Genomic DNA, 21,033 nt, shown 5'->3' on the forward strand with positions numbered 1-21,033 from the left:
TGGGTGCATGTGGAAGGTCTTGGGTATACATGGGGAGGATTTGAGGGGGGGCGGGGGGAAGCAGAAAGAACATGAGTTGAACCTGACAGAGAAAGATTGATGGATAAAACTAACTGCTTCAGAAAAATGAACAACACTTGTTTGTTTTTTTTTGGGGGGGGGGGGGGGGGGGAGTAGAGAGTGGCATGTTTATGCATTAAAATTTCTGTGAACAGCAAGTCTGAAAAACTAAAAAGTCTGGTGCAAGCTGATATTTTGAAATTAATTTATGGGTGCAGAGTACCACCGCTAACCTTCCCACTACACTATCTACTGCACTTGTGCCGGGAAAGGTAATAGCAAACTGTATTAACTGCTATACATATGTAGGAGTTAAGTAACTTTCTAGTATTTACCTGTGCATATTTTAGAAGCTTCTCTGTTGCTTCAGGGTCCTTGTTCCAAATGAGATCTTCACATAGCTGAAGGAGTTCTTTGTCAATATCATCATACACTGGAAGGTTTCCTGCATTTACTATCCCCATGTCCATGCCACTCTACAGAAGACATGGAAATGTTACCATGTAACGTACATGTGAAATTCTCCAGCACAGCACTACAAAAGATGTAGCTCTTGCGTAATCTTTGTGGCACATCCATAATACACACTGAACAGCGATCCCTAATTGGATCTGTTACTTTTAGTTCAATTGTCACCTATACACAATTTAAAAAAGAACCACTTTGTGCCTCAGTGATGTCACATGTTCCTAGTCGATAAATATGGGTTTAATCCATTAAATGGAGCTTTCCAGTGTGTCAAGGTGACAGCTCATGAAACAGGTTAAACTGTGGTGGGTAGATGGTCCTGCATAGCTAGGCAATCATAATCTAATTTATATAAACTTTTTAGAATTTATTTTAATATTTTTTTTACAGCAGATTAAGTATTTTGAACAGAATGCACAAACCAATGTATAAGAATAATAAAAGCATATCAGTCAAACTATTCAAATTAGCAATTAGCTTTTAATTACAGTAAAAAGGCCAAGTTGGATGTTTCCAAATTAAATTGTTACCTTAATAGCATGGTAAAGAAATACCCCATGCATCGCTTCTCGAATTGCTTCCATCCCTCGAAATGAGAAAGAGAGGTTGGAAAGGCCACCACTGACTTTAGCTCCTTTCAGAGATTCCTAACAATGCAAACACACAAACAACACAAATCACTTATAAATACTGTGACAATAATATGTACAGAGGTAGTATGTTTATCTGGACATATGGTGTGATATGTCTTCCCTGAACTCCAGAGGACGTACAAATTATGCAGCACGACCATGCTAGTGTACTGATCAGCCCTTGCAGAATTGTGATTCCTAAACACACAACCATATATTGATATTTGGGCTATGTAATTGTACACACTACAATAAGCATTTTTTTCAGTTTTGTTTTGTGATATACATTAGCTGTATTTGAGGCAGTGGTGGGGGTGGGGGGGGGGGGGTTTCAAGGTCAGAACGGGGTAGAACTTCTCAATAAATTCTACAGAAAGCACTGTAACCTTTCCAATGGCAAAGCCTCAAATAATTGCAACATATAAAACACAAGATTAGTGCAAAAGTATGTGATATGTAAATGTAAGGTGTCTGATAATCTTACCTTTATCATTTTTGTTGCTTCAATAAAATATATGGCATACTTGTCATGCTCCTCCATGCCAGTGCCAATTGTTAGGATGTTTGGGTCAAAAATGATGTCATTAGGGTTAAAATTCAGTTTACTGACCAAAAGGTTGTAAGCTCTTGTGCAGATTCTGATCTTTGTCTCTGCATCTGTGGCCTGCGTAAATAGAAATGACCAGAAATATTCCCAAAAACTTTTCTACAAATAACTATATTGAATAACGCATGGCTTTTATTTTTAAAGAGCATCCATACCCTTTGCAATTGAAAGTTCCAATTTGCACAGGTGTAAAACATTACCTCCAAAGTCACACAATGTTAAATCCACCCTGTGTAAGAAATCAGTAGATCACCTGTTTGTTAATATAAATACCCGCACTCTCTACGTGTCTTTAAAAAATGATTGACATCCTTTAACATAAAAAAAAAAAAGTGAATGACAGAATGCCAAGCAAGTCAGAGAAATGATTATTCAGGGGCACAATCCCGGGGGAAGGGTACAAGACTATTGCAAAGACATGAACATATGAGCTCAACGCGTTCTATTGTACAGAATTGGTAGTAGTATGAGATTATAACAAAAATGCCTAGACCAGCCAGTCTCCTCTACAATTAATGGTGGAAAAAAGGGCACTTATCAGAGAAGCTACTACAAGGCCAAAAGGGACACTGAATGAGCTACAGAAGTCATGTAACATTTTATAATATAGCCCATGCACCAATTTAGTAGCCCTTCTCGAACTGGTTTGCATTTTATTTTGGAGATATGGGCTTCAGAATTGTACACAATACTTGACATGAGGTCATACTAGCGACCATTAAAGTGGTAATATAACCCTCATCCTGATAACACGTCCTTTGCAAAGTATTAATGACTTCACTCAACTTGACTATACGGATTGTTTACCTTCGTATCAGCTGAACTATAACTTCAAGGTCCATTTACTCTGTTGTTGATTTAAACAAAGTTTTTGCCTTCTCTGACAGAACTTGGATGAAATTTTATGCTAAACAGATATTGGTTACCCAGGGAACTATGGTAGACTGCAACCAGGTCACCTTAAACATAATGAATGTTTACCCTAGGCTAACAACTAGAGGAGGCTGTCCAATCAAGGCTTGTATTCAAGAAAGCCAAAGTCAGAGTTTTGTAAGAACAACCAAACCTAGGAGATGCTTTCCTTTGACTGGTTGTTGTTAAATAATGAGCATTACAAGAGGAGTAAAAATTCAACACAAACCAAAATTGTATCCGTGAAGAATTTTAAAATAAGAAGAGCCTTTGAGTTAACAGAGCTGTTCTGACAACATAAGTAAAGACTGTATATCAGTAAAGCCTAGAAAACCTTCTTTGACGGCCCTCGCTTCAAAATCTAATGTAAGTGAATGGACCTGTACCCACATGTTTTGACATGTGTTCTTTGCGTTTTGTGTCAATGATAAAAAAATAGCGTTCTCTGGGAGTGTTTATTTAGCTGTAGTATACTACATGAGAACATGGTCAGTCATGGTCCAACAATGAACATTGTTTTTTCAACGTCTGGGCATTGCATATGTAACCTCTTTATTCAAAAGGAGATAATTGGTAGATATGAACTGTAAAGGAACCTGTACTATAATGAGATAAGTAAAACTTACCTGTCCCACTTCATCAAAAGCCATGATAACTACTGCAGCTCCATACTGTTTTATCTTTTTGGCTTTTGTCAGGAAGTCTTCTTCTCCCTCTTTCATACTGATACTGTTCACTATGCATTTTCCTTGACAGCATTTTAGCCCAGCCTCAATCACCTCAAAGTTAGATGAATCAATACACAGTGGTACCTGTGGAGTGAGATGTGCAATCAAAATTGAATAGGACCAATCTCTTTATAACAATATAATGCAGTGGCTCTCAAAGATTCAAAAGATTCCTTCTGCTTTGAGCAGTCTCCATATTTTTCATGACAAACCACTTAAAAAAACAAACAAAAAAAAAACCACAACATTAAAAATTCAGCATATAAATAATTTTTCAACCAGAAATATCAAATAGAGTCATCTCATTTGCCAGTGCATAATATGAGTTCTGTTCCAAGCATGCTGGAATTCCTAAAGTATATCAACCATTTCCAGCGGAAGAATATTTCTTGCAATTGTTATACGTCCAAGTCTGTACTGCATAAACAACTGTACCCAAGTATTTTGGGTTTTTTTAAATTCAGTTAATAAATTTAAAATCTTTATGAAAACTGCCTCTGACTCATAGCAACCAATCAAATTCTGTAATTTTTTTCTTGCAGCACAAGAGCGCCTCAGATATGCTGCTATGGTTTACAACCCCATTTTTCTGTGCAAGATTTCAGACATGGCCACAAATGTGTTATATTAACCTCTTCTGAATATCAAAACACTGATTAACTAAAGCAGAACACGGAAAACATTTTTAGAGTCCAGCAATAGCAAAACTGATAGTCTAGAGCAGGGTTTGTCAAATCCAGTCCTCATGGAGACCTAACAGTGTATGTTTTCCAGGCCACAAGTGAAAGATTTACTATTACTATCTGCTCTGTTAGGGGTCCCTGTGGACTGCATTTGAGAAACCCTGGTCTAGAGTTCTAGGGTTTCCAGCCTTGAAAAAAATAAAGTGGTTCATTCAGCACTCACACTGAACGCTTGGTGATACTCTTGCAGAGTGCACTACTCTACTATGTCTGTAGGAGAAATGCTGTGATGTCACTAGGATATTCCCTTAATTAGCAGACAAAGGAAAAGTGAAGGTTTCCTCTGCCAACCTGGGATAATTAATTTAGGCAAACTGACTGGATCTATCAGTAGCTGGTTGGCATGTTAAAAAAAAAAAAAATGCAAATAGCCATATGCCTCTTGGGCAAATATATTTATATTGTAATGGATGAGTTTATTAAAATGTGATAAATATTTACTAAACTTTGGAATATACAGTAAAGAAAAAATGTTGATGTATACATGTTTTGGAAAATACACTTACTAAATTTCTAAAAAGAAAAAGGAAAAAAACAAAAAAACAAAAACAAACTCACTTTTCTTAGCAAAATAAAATACTGTATAGTTTACCTTCGCAATATCTGGTTCAGACGCAATAAAATTGCAAAATCTGGCCATGGCCCTGGGGCCGTCCAGCATTCCATCATCCATATTGATGTCCAGTATTTGTGCACCCATCTCTACTTGTGCTTTTGCAACTGTCAAAGCTTCCTGTTAAAAGCAAGCATAAATTAGGCTGGCCAAACAAGGGCTAATCCTACCTCTAGGCTTGAGGCCTAAGCAAAAGAAACACATGTACAACATGGCAACATATGTACTCGTCCAAACCAGACAAATCCGGCCTTTCAGTGATTGGCCAGAGTCACCAGATAAAAAGACAACCTGTTAATACTGTCAGAAGATAACCACACAGACAGAAAGCGATCAAGGCAATATGATGATATTGTAGAGTGTTTGGCTAGTGTTAGTCATATTAAGTGTCTAATAGAAGGCTGACAAAGTAACGGACTTTAATATATTTAATACATACATCTGATACATTAAATAGGCAAAAATAAAACTGGCTTTTGTAAGAATTTTCCATGCAACTTCACTTAAAAATCCTCTTGCACACACATACCTCATAATGTCCCGCCGTGATAAGCTTGGCAAATTGTCTTGACCCTGCCACATTACATCGCTCTCCAATATTTACAAAATTTGTGTAAGGCCCTATTCTAAATGGTTCCAAACCTGCATGGGGGAAAGAGATCAATTTAGCGACATCACTGAGGCTGAAGTACATTAAAGAGCACTTGTCACCTACCTACATACAACTGAAGGCAGATGTTTGGGGAGTTGAACAAAAAAAAAAAAAAAGGAAATGTGGATTTTCTTTTTTATGGTCAAAAGTAATAAAACAGAGGATCAGATTTCTAGGAAAACAAACACTTGGTTAGTCATACATGCATGTGTCTATGACAGCGTCCCAATGTAAGCCTAGAGGCACCAATGGGTAGGCGGCGCCTAAAATGCTGAACGAGTAACATAATGTCACCATTCCAGAGTGTTTAATGCCTCCACGGTGCACTTCACACAGAAAGCATGAAGGAGAATCAGTATTATCCGGATCAGAGCCAAGCGTCACACTCGCCCTATGAGGCGCTGAGGATCCTTCCCCCACCTACTACCAGGGAAAGCATCAGGCGTGGGGTCACACTGTCTGACGGGTAGAGTGTGTGTGGGGGTTGTCTTCAATTTCGGGTGGGAGAGGGTGCCACCTAGGGCTTGCACCGCCTCAGAGTGATGATCCTTGAATGTACAATGGTTTGAACTGATAGTATAACCAGATGCACATGACATGGAAAAAGTCAGAACTGTATAAAATGAAAGATCACAAGCAAGCAAAATATACACACACAATCAATGGTCTGACACAAAGTAGTAGTTACTACCCTAACATCAAACAACAATTCATATGTAGTTAATGCTTGTATATATTTATGTTTCAAACATAATATAAATACACTGAAGCAGAAAGTATGGATTAGATCAAATACAAGTTCCTAGGTTTTATGTAATACTGAATCAGATCTTTACATACCAGACAGCAACATATATCCATCAAACACAGACGCTGGAGGAATTCTTGGTTTGCAGTGCTTCACAGCTTCTGCAATTTCTCTGATAAGAAAATATAATAATGGTACAGAGTAAGAGCTCATTTTAACATCAATAGGAAAACGAAATTAACCAGAAAAGCTCTCCCTTTTTCTTTAAAGTTACCTGATATGTGCTGGAGTAGTTCCACAGCATCCACCAACAATATTCACCATACCATCCATTGCAAAATCCTGTTGAGGGCAAAATTAGTTTTGTGAGGTACTGTCTTTGGAATAAAAAAAAAAAAACAAAGGCACAAATGAAGTTTAGCAATAAGAGGATTTTTTTACTCACCATAAAATCCATTTCTCTGACTCCATTGGGGGCGGCTGCAAAACATTTGTGTATAGTAGGTGGACTAGGAGTATGGCACTGTACTCTTTGAATATACACTCCTTCCCTACTAAGTCCCTCCCATCTGGGATCAAACTCAGCTTTTGCATAATCAAACTCAGAATAGAGGGTCATCAGGTGTGACAAGAAAAATGATGTAACTTAAAACACTAAAATCAACAATCAGAGCAAGGGGAGGGTGCACAGTGTCACCCAATGGAGTCAGAGAAAAGAGGATTTTTATACTTACGATAAATCCATTTCTCTGATTCCATCTGGGGGACATTGCTACCATGGGTTATATGTGGGGAGTGTCGAGTTGCACTTAACTAGTTAACTTGTTTAATGTATCAATGGTTACAGACCCCTCCCCTCTACAACCCCCCCCTGTAGCTCCTCAGTTTAATTATAAAGCCCCAAGAAAGATAGGCCAAACAACCAAAGAACATACAGTAGAAGAGCAGAAGGGAGGGAACGCAGTGTCCCCCAGATGGAATCAGAGAAACGGATTTATCGTAAGTATAAAAATCCTCTTTTCTCTTTCATCCAATCTGGGGGACACTGCTACCATGGGGACGTTCTTAGGCAGCCCCTCTAAGGGTGGGACTGCTCCGACAGCCCGGCGCTGAGAGCACTACAGCCAAAATTGGCGTCATTAGGTGCAAAGACATGGAATTGAAAGAATTTAGTAAACGTATGGATCGAGGACCAGGTGGTTGCTTTGCAAAGTTGGTCCGCTGAGGCCCCATTTCTCACGGCCCAGGATGCCCCCACCGAATGGGTTGAAAAGGCAGTGAGGGGATTTGGCACCGGCCGGTTAGCACTGGTGTAAGCCTGCCTAATGGTTGCATTAATCCATCTGGCAATGGATTGCTTTGAGGCTGGCCACCCTCTTTTGAGAGATTAAAACAGGATAAATAAGGAATCAGTGCGTCTAATATGGGCAGTCCTCCTCACATAAATTTGAGAGCCCTGACCACATCCAAACATTCCATTGGATTCTGTCCGATAGACGATGGTCCCGGCTGAAACACTGGAACCACAATCTCCAGGTTCATGTGAAAAGCAGAGACGACTTTAGGTACGAAGGAAGGAACAGCCCATAGAACTGCACTTTCCTCGTGAAAAACCAAATATGGTTCACGAAACAAAAGGGCTCCTAACTCCGACACTCTACGAGCTGATGCAATTGCGAGAAGAAATGCTACTTTCAATGTTAAAAACCTTAAATCAGCTGAATGTAACGGTTCAAAAGGAGGCCCTTTAAGCATACCAAGTACCAAGTTGAGATCCCATGGAGCTGTAGGCGGTACGTAAGGCGGCTGTATATGCAAGACTCCTTGCAGAAAAGTCTTAACATCAGGCACGTCCGCCAGCCGAAGGTGAAAGGAAACCGAAAGGACCGATATTTGCACCGCCCTCCATCCAGGCCATCTTGAAGGAATGCCAGAAGACGGGGAAGACGAAAGGCTGATGTATTGCATGGCCTATTCTCAAACCATCTGATATAGGTGCGCCAGATGGAATGGTAGATACAAGCGTAAACTGGCTTGCGAGCCCGCAACAAGGTGTCTACGACTCTGGGAGAGAATCCTCTAGATCACCAAAGGCTGGCTTCAACAGCCATGCCGTTAAAGTCAGCCGCCATAAGTCCTGATGACGGAATGGGCCCTGGAGAAGGAGGTTGTCTCGCAGTGGAAGACGCACGCCTTGACCTACCGCCATTGAAACCATGTCCGCGTACCATAATCTCCACGGCCAGGCAGGGGCCACCAGAATCACTGGGAGTCTCCCATCATACTCTTGAGAATGCAGTGGATCATGGGTATGGATGGGAACAGATATCCCAACCGGAAAGTCCAGGGCATTGTCAGGACGTTGATGGCTACTGCCAGGGGGTCCCTTGCCCTTGCACAGAATCTTGGAACTTTCCTGTTGTGTCTGGACGCCATGAGATCCAGGTCTGGAAGACCCCATCTCTGAATTAGTGATTGGAAGATCTCCGGATGGAGTGACCACTCCCCCGGGATCACTGCATGACGACTGAGAATCTATCTCCCAATTTTGGATGCCTGGGATGAACACAGCTGAGAGTGAGGGAACATGCTGTTCCGTCTAGGCAATGATCTGTGCTGCAACTGACATTGCGCCTGCACTTCTGGTTCCGCTGTGGCATTGTCTGATTGTAGCCTGATTGGAGAACGCTGAAGGAGGTTCTGTGCGCCTCGAAGAGCCATTAGCATGGTCTTTAGTTCTAGAATGTTGATGGACAGGGAGGACTCCTGAGTTGACCAAAGGCCTTGCAGGCGTAAGTGAAGGGCTACAGCCCCCCCCACCCCTTCATGCTTGCGTCTGTGGTCACTATGATCCAGGGCCAAGGGGCAAAGGACCTGCCTGCCGCTAAGTGATCCTTGACCAACCACCACTGAAGAGACTTCTTTGTTTTGGATGACAATCTTATCCTCTGGTGTTCCAAATGTAGGTGTGAACCAGACCACTTGGTTAAAAGATCCCACTGGAAGCAGCGGCAATGGAACAGACCGCAAGGAATTGTCTCGAATGTCGACACCATCTTCCCTAGGAGGCGCATGTGTAAGTGAAAAGTTGGACTGGGAGTGGCCAGGACCCATGCAATTCGTTCTTGCAATGATCTGGCCTTGTCCTCTGGAAGAAACACCTTTTATTGTCTAGTGTCCACAATGAGCCCCAGGAAGGTCATCCTCTGGCAGGGAATCAATTGACATTTTTTTTTTAAGTTTATCAGCCATCCATGGTGCTCCAGGATCCTGATAGTAAGCGCCAGGTGCTGTTGTCACAGTTTCGCTGATGAGGCCTTAATGAGGAGGTCGTCTATATATGGTATTATTTTGACCCCTCTGGAAAGAAAGCATGCCGCCATCACTGACATTTTTGTGAAGACTCTGGGCGCTGTGGAAAGGCCGAAGGGGAGAGCCCATACTTGGTAGTGGGCTGAACCTACTGTGAATCTGAGAAGTGACTGATCTCCTTCCCAGATGGGGACATGAAGGTAAGCGCCCTTTATGTCTATTGATGCTAAAAATTTGTCTGCCTCCAGTCAATTCATTACTGATCTGTGGAACTCCATGCGAAATCTGTCCACCTTCAGGTGTAGATTTAACGTTTTTAAATTTAAAATGGGTCGGAATGAGCCATCTGGTTTCAGGACCAGAAACAGATTTGAGTAGAACCCCTGTCTCTTCTGATTGTCTGGTACGGAGCAAATGACTCCTGCAGAAAGAATAGAAGCGACACAGAGTTGCTTCGCCTGTCTCCTTTCTGGATCGCTGGGTAAGGATGTTGCAAAGAAGCAACGAGACGGTCTGCCTCTGGCCGTCTGACCTCTAGTAAAGGCCGAAATTGAAGATGAAATAGAAACTGTGTTCTGTGCCGCCACATATAAGTATCCAGACGCCCCTTTCAAATGTTGGGCAATTTGGAATCTTGCATCCCTCTGCCAGCTGTTCTGACCATGTTCCCATCGTTCTGGGAACCCATGCCGATGAAAACATGGGCCTGAAAGAAGTGCCTGCCGCTAAATAGATTTTAGATGACCCTCAACCTTACGGTCAGTGGAATCCTGTAGGGCCGCTGTTCCCAGCACCAGAAGCGTAGTAGGACGAGCTAAGCAAGCAACCGGTGTATCAACTTTTGGAATCTGCTGCCATCGGGCCAAATCCTCCTCCTGTAACGGATACAGGGTGAGGAATCTCCTAGGAATAGTAAACTTCCGGTCCGGCTGTTTCCAAGCAGTGTGAGTGAGGAAACCAAATAGAGCACTCTCTCTAATTTTTTTGAAAAAACCCCAAATCGAAGATTTAGGTTCATCCAAATCCATAAGATCCAGAGCTTGTCCGACGGCTAAGACCAGATCGTCAATACCCTGATGTCTTGGGGAGTCGTTCTGGTCTATGATATGTGTAGGAGGGGTATTGTTAGACAAAGACCTTTTAATTCTAGAAAGTACCGATCTTGGCCCTTCTAGAAGAGTGGTTTAGTCTGTCTAAGCCTCTTACCAAGAACGAGGACCAAGCTGGTTCTCTGGAAGAAGAGCTTGGGTTAGTGGGCAGTGAAGATGTGCCCGCCTAAAGGTACTTCAAAATGTCCCTGCAGCCACTGGCTAAACCCAATGTCTGCAGCCTAAAGTCAAGATTCCCCCCTCCTTTACCGAGGAGGGAACTTGGACTGGCCCCGCAAGATGGCTCCCGCCATCGCTCCAAGTACCACTACCCTATGCCTGTCAGGCAGCGCCGGAACCCGGGAGGCTTGAAGTGTGACAGCGGCTTCATAAGCCGCATGTCAGCACTAAACACTGCCAGCGCTGTCAGTGAGAGTCGTCCGCCTCTCACGAGACAGCGTAGTGTGGCTGCATACCGGGAGTGTGTACTCTATAGGTAGAACACACTCCTCTGCTTTAAGAACAAAGTCTCTTTGAAAAATAATGAAATTAAATAAAAAAATTCAATGGAAAAATTAAAAGTAAAACTCTAGCATTGAGGATTAAGCCCAACTCCCTTGGGCACTTAATCTAAACTGAGGAGCTACAGGGGGGAGTTGCAGAGGGGAGGGGTCAATCAGCATTGATACATTAAACAAGTTAACTAGTTACGTGCCAACTCCACACTTCCCACATACAAACCATGGTAGCAGTGTCCCCCATATAGGATGAAAGAGAAATGGGTTTTACAGCAAGTAAAAGAATCCTCTTTTCGCTTTCTTGCCATTGGGGGACACTGCAATGCATTGGGGACATACTAAAGCTGCCCCTAAGGGAGGGATTGCTTTGGAACATCTGCGTGCAACACCAAGCGCCCAAAACTAGCATCCCGTGATGCAAAGCCTTGCAACTTGTAGAACGTCGATAAAGTGGGGACAGATGACCACGTTGCAACCCTGCACAATTGCTTGGCAGAAGCCCCATGACGCACCGCCCATGAGACACCAACAGCCCAGGTAGGATGAGCTTTTAAACCAACCAGCACCAATCAAACTGGCTGAACAAAGGCCCACCAAATATTTGACGTAAGCCAGCGAGCGATTGTTTGGATGAAGGCCAGCCCCACTTGTGAGCATCATACAGGATGAAAAGGTCAGCAGTCTTGTGAACAGAAACCTTCCGGTCCAAATAGCACCGAAAGGCTCAAACCACACCTAAAAAAAAACAAAGCGTCATCAGAAGACCTGAACGCAGGACAGAACATCGGAACGACAATCTCCTGGTGGAGATAAAACAGGGAGACCACCTTCGGCACAAAACACTGTTTTGTCTGTAGCTCAGCCCTGTCAGGATGAAAGGCCAGAAAAGATGGACAGCGCCCCCCAACTCAGACACCCCACTGAGCAGATGAAACGGAGAGGAGAAATACAGTCGTATATCCAAGTCACATATCGGAGATTAACCTGGTCCAGAGGCTCAAAAGAGATCCTTTTCGATAGCCGCGAGTACGAGATTAAAGATCCCATGATTCAAGCGGATGTACAGAGGGGGGTTGAACATGCAGAAGACCCTGCAGAAAAGTCTGAACATCCCTTAAAACTGCCACTTTCACTGAAAGCCCATGGAAAGCAGTGAAACCTTGGGGAGAACAGGTAGGGCAGACGAAACCTACACTTAAAATAGATATGGCATCCGTGTATCCCATCCTTCAGACCCGTAGACTTCAAGCAGAAGAGGGGAACTCGGTCGATCACCAGCTGACCACAACACTAATCCAGAAGAGGAAAGACCTCGTCGTGAAACGTCCATTTCCCGGTCTGGATCTGGTTGCAGTTGAGCTACTCTGTCTCCCAGTTTTCCATCCCGGGATAAATATGGGCAAAATCAGGGGAACATGACGCTCCACCCAAGACACGATCTTCGCTATTTCTCGCCTTGTCATGTTCCCCACTGACGGGTCAAGTAGGTTACAACTAAAGCATTGTCGAATTGAACCCTCTGGGGCCTCCTGGCCAGAAACATCCGACCCTGAAGTAATGCTCTGTAAACCGCCCTGAGTTCCAGTACATTGATGGGCAAGGAGGATAAGGGAAACCAGTGGCCCTGGAATCGGATCTAACCGATCACCACGCTCCAACCCAACAGACTGGCATCTGTGGTAAACAAAACCCAATCCCACACTTGGAAGGAATGACCTTTTCCCACATTTGTTCTGGTTACCAACATGTGAAGGATAGCTGTGAAGCTGAAGCCAGAGTTATGATCTGCTTGTCTGGGTGAAGCGTGGATTTGGACCATTCTTGGAGAAGCTTTCTCTGATATGGTCTCAAATAAAACTGTGCGAAGGGCACAGCCTCGAACACTGATACCATTGACCCCAGCAGTTTCATGCAGCGGAGGAGTGACACATCCCATTACATTTTGCACAAGTATAATGGTGTTCAGACTTTCTAGCAAAACCCCTTGGTCTTTGAAGTCCCTTTCTCAGACATTGATGTTGTAATAACAATTGTCTAATAAATACTGTCTTAATAATACCTCTTTTTTTAAAACAAAAAAAACAAAAAACACATTATACTTGTATGTTACTCTCTGAGACCCAATATACTGAAATTTATTAATAGTGAGTCCCCCCCAATGCGAGAATAAATGCCTACAACACTGAAGTAACAGGTAGTGAAGGCATATTAAACACAGACATATAAGTATCCAGACGCCCCTTTCAAATGTTGGGCAATTTGGAATCTTGCATCCCTCTGCCAGCTGTTCTGACCATGTTCCCATCGTTCTGGGAACCCATGCCGATGAAAACATGGGCCTGAAAGAAGTGCCTGCCGCTAAATAGATTTTAGATGACCCTCAACCTTACGGTCAGTGGAATCCTGTAGGGCCGCTGTTCCCAGCACCAGAAGCGTAGTAGGACGAGCTAAGCAAGCAACCGGTGTATCAACTTTTGGAATCTGCTGCCATCGGGCCAAATCCTCCTCCTGTAACGGATACAGGGTGAGGAATCTCCTAGGAATAGTAAACTTCCGGTCCGGCTGTTTCCAAGCAGTGTGAGTGAGGAAACCAAATAGAGCACTCTCTCTAATTTTTTTAAAACAAAAAAAACAAAAAACACATTATACTTGTATGTTACTCTCTGAGACCCAATATACTGAAATTTATTAATAGTGAGTCCCCCCCAATGCGAGAATAAATGCCTACAACACTGAAGTAACAGGTAGTGAAGGCATATTAAACACAGAGCTATCATTTGTTTCACTATACTAGGAAAAAAAAAATAAATAAAAAAAAGACAGGGAGAGCACAACAGGAGAAAATTTCGATCAGAGGTGTTTCTGCACTGCGAATGTGGAGATTTTCTTGAGGGAAAGTCCTCCAAAATACACTGAGGAGAAGTCCCTCCCCTCAGTTATGGCTGCCCAGTAATGGATCTGTTCTCCTTTTCTATATTTCTTGACCCGGTACTCTGCATACAAAAAGAATAGGCTACTTGTTGTAGCCAGCAGTGCCTGCCTCCTCCCCTTCTCCAGATCCGCTAGTGACTTGTACTCCATAAAGGACTTATGTCGCGTGGTCTTTTCCCTTCTGCAGAGTGGGATGTCAGCAAGCCATGCGGCTGACAGCTCCCTCTCATAGAGCCACCCTGTGTGTGAAACACACAGGTATTACCAGACGTCTTTCGCAGCATCAGGGGTAAGGGAAGCCCAGAGGCTGTACACCAAGACCCAGAGTGAAGGCTGCCCCTAGGCTGGTCACTTCTCTGGTAAAAACAATGGTCCCTGCGCTGCATAAAAATTAATAAAAATTAAATAAAATAAAAAATATTAATTTTTTTAAAAATATTATAAATATTTTTTTAATATAAATATTAAAAAATAAGAAACGGGCAGGAGCCCAAAATAAAATGCCTTATCTCCCAAGCAGTAATTAAAATGGAGTGTGATCCCAGATGGAAGGGGCACAGTAGGAGAGGAGTGTATGTTCAAAGAGGTTAATTTTACAGTGCCACACTCCTAGCCCACACCCCCTTACTATACCCCAATGTTTTAGTGTCCCCCAATGGCAGGAAAGAGACATATGTGGTTGAAATGATGGGGAATCATATTTCTGAAAGGTCTCCCAGTTATGATATGTTGTGTGTTGCACACAGTGATAATTTCAAGATTGCATAGAATATAATTACATTATGTGCTCACCTTAATGTTACCTACCCCTTATTCTGTGTAAATAAATATATATACTATCTCTATCAAAAGATATTGCCATTTCAGCTGCCCAGTTAGGGAAGGAAACATTGCACAACAGACAAACACCTGAACAAAACTATTTAAAAACAGAATTTTCTGCCATGAAAAGGAATAACAAATATGGTTATTATATCACTGTATTTTTTGGGGAAATATTAATACTTATTTTAGCGCATTACCACTTATTGAAGTACATAAAGATTGTTGTTTTATGCAACTTAACCTGTGCAGCATCTGAGCTCAATATTACTATTATTTGTACTGTTGTGTTATAGTACTACAAGTTGAAACATACCATGGCCATCACATCACAAACAAGCCTGGTAATTCTAAAAGACGAACCTATGATTTTATGCAAAAGTAGTAGAAATAAAGAGGCACACACCTGGTCCAATACAGTAAGATATGGTTCTAATTTATCCATGCTGACCGACAACAAGCACCAAACAGTATATGGTGGAGGCTTGTACAAGGTATTCTGTAACAGAATTCACTGCCCACACCACCACTACCCACTAAATTATGGGGCATGATATTGGTAAAACCTTGTAAAAAGTGTTGACATTCCCTTTGGAAAGAGAACAGGTTAAACCCCATTTTTTTTTACTAACTTGGAATAATACCTTTCTCTTTCCTGCCATTGGGGGAAACTGCGAGACATTGGGGTATAGTAGTGGGTCTTGTCACCTTTTAAAGACAGACAAGAATAGACGCCAATCTACACTGTGGTGTATTTTAAATTCTCTGACATCAAGAGTTTAGATACTACCATGTCAGGCAAACCTTTATGCAGTCAGATAAGTAGACAGTGTCCAAGTCTAAATCATAGGATGAATTATTGCCACTTTGGAACAGCTTAGTATGTAGCAAATACAAGAAGTGTATATATATATATATATATATATATATATATATATATATATATATATATATATATATATATATATATATATATAGTTTATAGTAAGCGTTACCTTAATGTGCTTAGCGGTCACTTCTGGTGTTTCATCATAACCGCCGAATGTGTTGGGCAGACCTAAAAGTATTATAATGGAAAGTTTGTTAGTTAAGACTAATCCTACAGGAAGAAAATAAATAAAATCCTAAATTAAAACACAAAGTTTGCATTTGTAAGTACAAACTTAGTGATGCATATTGTGCACTGTTTTAAGTAACACTGTCCTTATTTAAAATGTTCGCCATCATTGATATTGATCACAAAGTATATTGCAGTTCCAACTGTGTTCAGCAATTTTGAGGTAATCAGATATAGCATTACTAAGATCAGTAATAAAATACTTGTTCATCTTAATAGAGAAAAAAAACAAAAAACACAATTACAGCCAACAAAAATAAATAGGTGATTTAATGGTAAAATATTTGTTGCTTTTTGTTTTTTGTTAACGGTTTCACATTTTTAAATATTCAATTTTCTTCCCAAAACCCTCCCTCCTTTCTACAACAGATAATATTGCTCGTTTATTATCACACCACCAATTTATTTATATAGAGCCACTAATTCCACAGCGCTGTACAGAGAACTCACTCACATCATTGGTGCTTACAGTCAAAATTCCCTAACACACACACAGGCAAACACACAGATTAGGGTCAAATTGTTAGCAGCCAATTAACCTACCAGTATGTTTTTGGATTGTGGGAGGAAACCGGAGCACCCAGAGGAAACCCACGCAAACACAGGGAGAACATACAAACTCCTCACAGATAAAACCATGGTCGGGAATTGAACTCATGACCCCGGTGCTGTAAGGCAGAAGTGCTAACCACTTAGCCACTGTGCTGCCCAATCAGCATTTGTTAGAGCAAATCTAATATGCCTCAAATATCTGTCTAGTTTAGTCAATGGAATTTAAAGTTCCCAATATCCCTTAATAAACCTGCCCTATGAGAATGGCAACGAGAGAGGGCGAGAGTCAGACCTGCAGTGAAAACATTTGCTATACACACAGCTCAATAAATAGTTCTGATTAAGGCAAATCTCTTTAAATGCCTTTATGCAAGCTGCTGAATTTTCTGTATAGAAAACAAACTTTTGACAAGTTTTGTGGGTCATATTGTGGCTACAAAAAGGCAAAATTTTAGAGTGTTCAATTAATTTTGCATGATTTGAGTCGGTACACACAAATCCCATGACTAAAATACAACACTTACCTATGCCCCCGTATGAGAATATTGTACATGTAAAAAAAGATTACGGAATTCATTCAGCAATTAACTTCACTACCAATTCATGCAGAACAACTTACCTGCATTTGGATAACAGAGAACATAGGATGTTGTGCATTTCCCAATGGCTTCAATGAATGGTCTCATTTCAACAGCTCCCAAAGCACAGTTTAAGCCAATACTTAAGAAAATGAAAATAAATATAGTTATGGTGCTCATTCGAATTTATATTGCCTCCTGACACTAAACATAATGTTTGCATGCCTAATGAAAAAGTATTACTAAGAGCTTATTATACTATAACAACCTGAACTGTTTAATGATTGGAAAAGAAACCAAAGTCAAAGTGCAACCCCAAACTTCCCAATACATTTAGCTACACTTTAGATCATATATTTCTAAGGCACAATAGAACTGGAAATAGTGTGAACCATTTGAGGCTTCATTTGTAATCAATCGGCTTAGCACCTGGTCATTTCATATGTAACATTTATAAAAACCGGTAAACACCACAATTTAAATTAAGACTAGTATTATAATTTTTTGTAGCATTACAAGAAATATGGGTAGATAATGTTTATTTTCCCGGCAAAAAAATAATATATCATAAAATGTCCACAACCACTTATTTTGGATGTCAAATACATTAGAATGTTAAATATTAATATTGAACCCTCCCATCCCGGTCTACCAGTAGTCTGAAATTCCATTAGTTAGGAAATCACCCTACGCTCCATGACTGGAGGCCAAATCGCTTCTTGTTTACTCCATTGGCAGATCAATATTTATTTCACACTGCCAGTATTTTTTCAGGTTGACAATGGTTCAAAAACTGCAAACTTGCTGAGAGATGCCTTTAAGTTTCAGGGTATATTTTCCTTTCCCACTCTATAGAGCAAATTCAAATTACACTACTAAGGAGGCGTTCCTGCAGTAATCTCAGAAGGCTGACCCAATCTCAATCGAATAGGCCTCCCTGCATATTTTCCAGGACACTGTCCCGGTCACCCTCCTCAAGAGGCGTGAATTGAAAATCAGTGTCGTCTAATCTCAGGGACCACAACATACGTTATCACTGGGGCTTCCTGTTCCGTCTTCTCCTCTGCTATCAGAACAAGTTTCAATGTGCTCGGACAATGGTGGAAGAAGTCTGACTCCGTGAGACTTTGGGACTCATGACCCCGGTCTCACTCGCCCACCCCCGACGCAGGAACCGGGCCCGAGCTCTTTGGGATCCACCTTCCCCTTCGGAAAGCTCCCATACCGAGTGGACGACTGTGACAAGAACCATTAAACCATCTGCCTCTGCTCCCCCTCCTTGATATATGCTTATTGTGTTTCTTTTTCTCAGAAGTCGATCAGTTTCATTTTCCTTTCTCTCTTCATGACAGACCACTGGTATTCAGTCCTTCTCATGTAGGCTTGGAGGAATTGTGTGCCTTAGGCACATGATGTTACTTTACTTCTTTTTTTTACTAACTTTCTGTGTTTACACTGTGTTCCTTTCTTACCATTTTACATTGCTACTCTTCTACTGCCCCATTTTTATTTTTTTATTGTACTTTTATTTTTTTTATTTAACCGGATCTCTGGATCATGGTAGTAGTTGATCGCCACCCTTCACCTGGCTTCCTTCTCAGCTTTTTCAACCCTGGACAGGAGGTGTTGACATCCACCTTCTGCGGTTGGGAATACCAGACCTTTTTCTGTATCCCTGGCCAGGTCCCCGTAATGGGTATACTGCTCTTGCCCGGCCATTCCCTGCCACTGGCATTGGCCCTTACTTTTCTTGGCCAGCAAACGGACCAGATGTGCCCCCACATATTGGTCCTGTCCAGTTCCCTGCCTCCCTTTTTCTTTCTCCTCTCCCTTCCACCTTATCTTACTTCAGGCACTTTTTCATATTCTCTGTCTTCATTGCAAAAGTATTAACAATGCATTGTTACTGGTTTTTTTACAGCACTTCTGACTCTCACTGGGGGACCTGGGGCATCCCTGTTCCATCCCCCTATGGCTTCTAGGAACTTTAAAGGTTTGAACAGCCCACAAAAACATACAACACTATCTTACACTTAAGCAACATAGGGCTTATACAGTCTTACTTCAGGAGACACACTTTACTAATCACTCACATCCGGAATTAAAGTCTAGACTGTACACTTCTACTTTCCATGCTTGTAACCCTAAACAGAAAAAAAAAAATCTACCTATATATTGCAGCACCATGTCCTTTATATGTCCAGGGGCTCAATGCCTAAGTTTTTCATCTCATAACCTTATTGTCAGGCTGCTTGTGGCTCCTAATAGTTACTTTATTGTTCTTATTTCTAGGCGGCAGCCAATCTATGCCAATGCTGGTATACATGCTGGTGCTGACATAATTACAGTTAAAATAGTAACCTTGTTGATAATTCCTTTTGTTCTTAAGCAGTGTTATCTATTTCAACAAAATTAAGTACTTTTCGCTATTTTATTTTATTACACTAGAATGTACTGAATAAATATGGTAATACTAGCGATCAAACCAACGTGCTGACCACCGCGGATTATGCTCTGAGATCACGCTGGCTACGCGTTTCGCTAGACACTTCATCTTATCCTATGTTCGATCAAAACCAAAAGGAATTTCTTAGACAGCCCAATATCTGGACAAGAAATGGCTTGCTCTATATGCACTTTAAAAAAAAAAAAAAAAAATTATGTCCCCAGCAATAGTAACTCATCTGTTCAAAGTTTATAACTTCCTCTCCTCATTCAGTTACCTGTGATAATGAGAAAGCCCTTCCTATAACTGTCAGATATTGCAATCCCTTTTAAATGGACCCACCTCACATACTTTTACAGAAAAGCAACCCATCGTCCTTATACAGAAACAATCAAGCTGAACATGTGGTAAGGATCTGGAGCACTGTACAGGGGCCCTGATTCATTAAGGAAAGTAAAGCAAAAAAAAAAAAAAAAAAGGAGTAACTTTGCACCTGGGCAAAACCCTGTTGTATTGAAGAGTGGAGTTAAATTTAAAATGTGGGGACGGATTTATAGTTGGGGTGGGGCATGTCTTAGATGACCTTTAAATTTCAGTGTAAATTTAAAGCTACAAGTATGTGTGTGCTACATGAAAAAGCAGCCAGTATTTTCCTTATGTACAAAATAATAAACTAATTCGCACCCCTTGCTTTGTAACATGGTTTTGTCCAGGAGCAAATTTACTCATTTTCTTGCTTTGTTCTCCTTAATGAACCAGGCCCAGTGTGTCATAACACATTTACATCCTTTTACGAGAATTTTTTTTTTTTTTTTTTTTTTTTTTAAATCTGGATTAGCAAATAACCTGTACAGAATAGATAAGGATTTGTCAGTTGTATGCAGGATGTATGACCATTCTTAAGAAAATTGAGATGAGAACTGGGAATGTCAAATTCTACCCTCATCTTTTTAATTACCTTCAGCTCTGCCATGAACAAAACTCTCAATTCAAGGGTAAAGTACCACGATCTATGGATTTCCATTTCCCAGAATTTTTTCATAACTCGGTCGCAGAGACCTAGATTTAATTTTATAGAAATCCCTTCTACTTCGTAGGGTTACCAGACTAATTGATAAAAGGAAAGGCCTATAGAAGACTGATGTGGGTTCATTGGAAAGATGTTTAGGAGGTACACAAGATTCCCAAGTTAGTATCCCTGAATTATGGAGAACATAGAACACAATTAAATAAACATTACAGGGTGAATTATACTACCCATTGACTAACTAAATTTAACATAGATCAAGATGACTTGTATCCCAAATGTTGCAACTTCTCAGGACTGTTCTACCATTTGATGGGAGTAGCCCCAGGCTGCAAAGATTCTGGAAGAAGAATCTGAAGTTCTTAAATAATATGGGTACTCCTATACATACTACTCCAAAGTATATTTATTCAATATTATAATCAAGCCTCAATTAAACCAAAACTATCTCAGACACTTTTAACTAAATGTTTCACACT

At 41.1% G+C, this 21,033-nt stretch overlaps 1 protein-coding gene across 2 annotated transcripts in view; it reads right to left on the bottom strand.

Moving 5' to 3' along the window:
* MTR (5-methyltetrahydrofolate-homocysteine methyltransferase) overlaps positions 1-21,033 on the bottom strand; it is a 70,555-nt gene that overhangs the window by 29,470 nt on the left and 20,052 nt on the right. For both annotated transcript variants that reach the window (XM_075203730.1, XM_075203731.1), the window contains 10 exons: positions 17,123-17,223; positions 15,830-15,891; positions 6,438-6,505; positions 6,256-6,335; positions 5,293-5,405; positions 4,743-4,883; positions 3,306-3,491; positions 1,645-1,824; positions 1,059-1,175; positions 396-536 (listed from right to left, as the gene is read on the bottom strand). In XM_075203730.1, coding sequence (XP_075059831.1) covers positions 396-536; positions 1,059-1,175; positions 1,645-1,824; positions 3,306-3,491; positions 4,743-4,883; positions 5,293-5,405; positions 6,256-6,335; positions 6,438-6,505; positions 15,830-15,891; positions 17,123-17,223 — 1,189 coding nt within the window. The remainder of the gene's footprint in view (positions 1-395; positions 537-1,058; positions 1,176-1,644; positions 1,825-3,305; positions 3,492-4,742; positions 4,884-5,292; positions 5,406-6,255; positions 6,336-6,437; positions 6,506-15,829; positions 15,892-17,122; positions 17,224-21,033) is intronic.

Source organism: Mixophyes fleayi, chromosome 3, assembly GCF_038048845.1.
Source record: "Mixophyes fleayi isolate aMixFle1 chromosome 3, aMixFle1.hap1, whole genome shotgun sequence".
NCBI lineage: Eukaryota > Metazoa > Chordata > Amphibia > Anura > Limnodynastidae > Mixophyes > Mixophyes fleayi.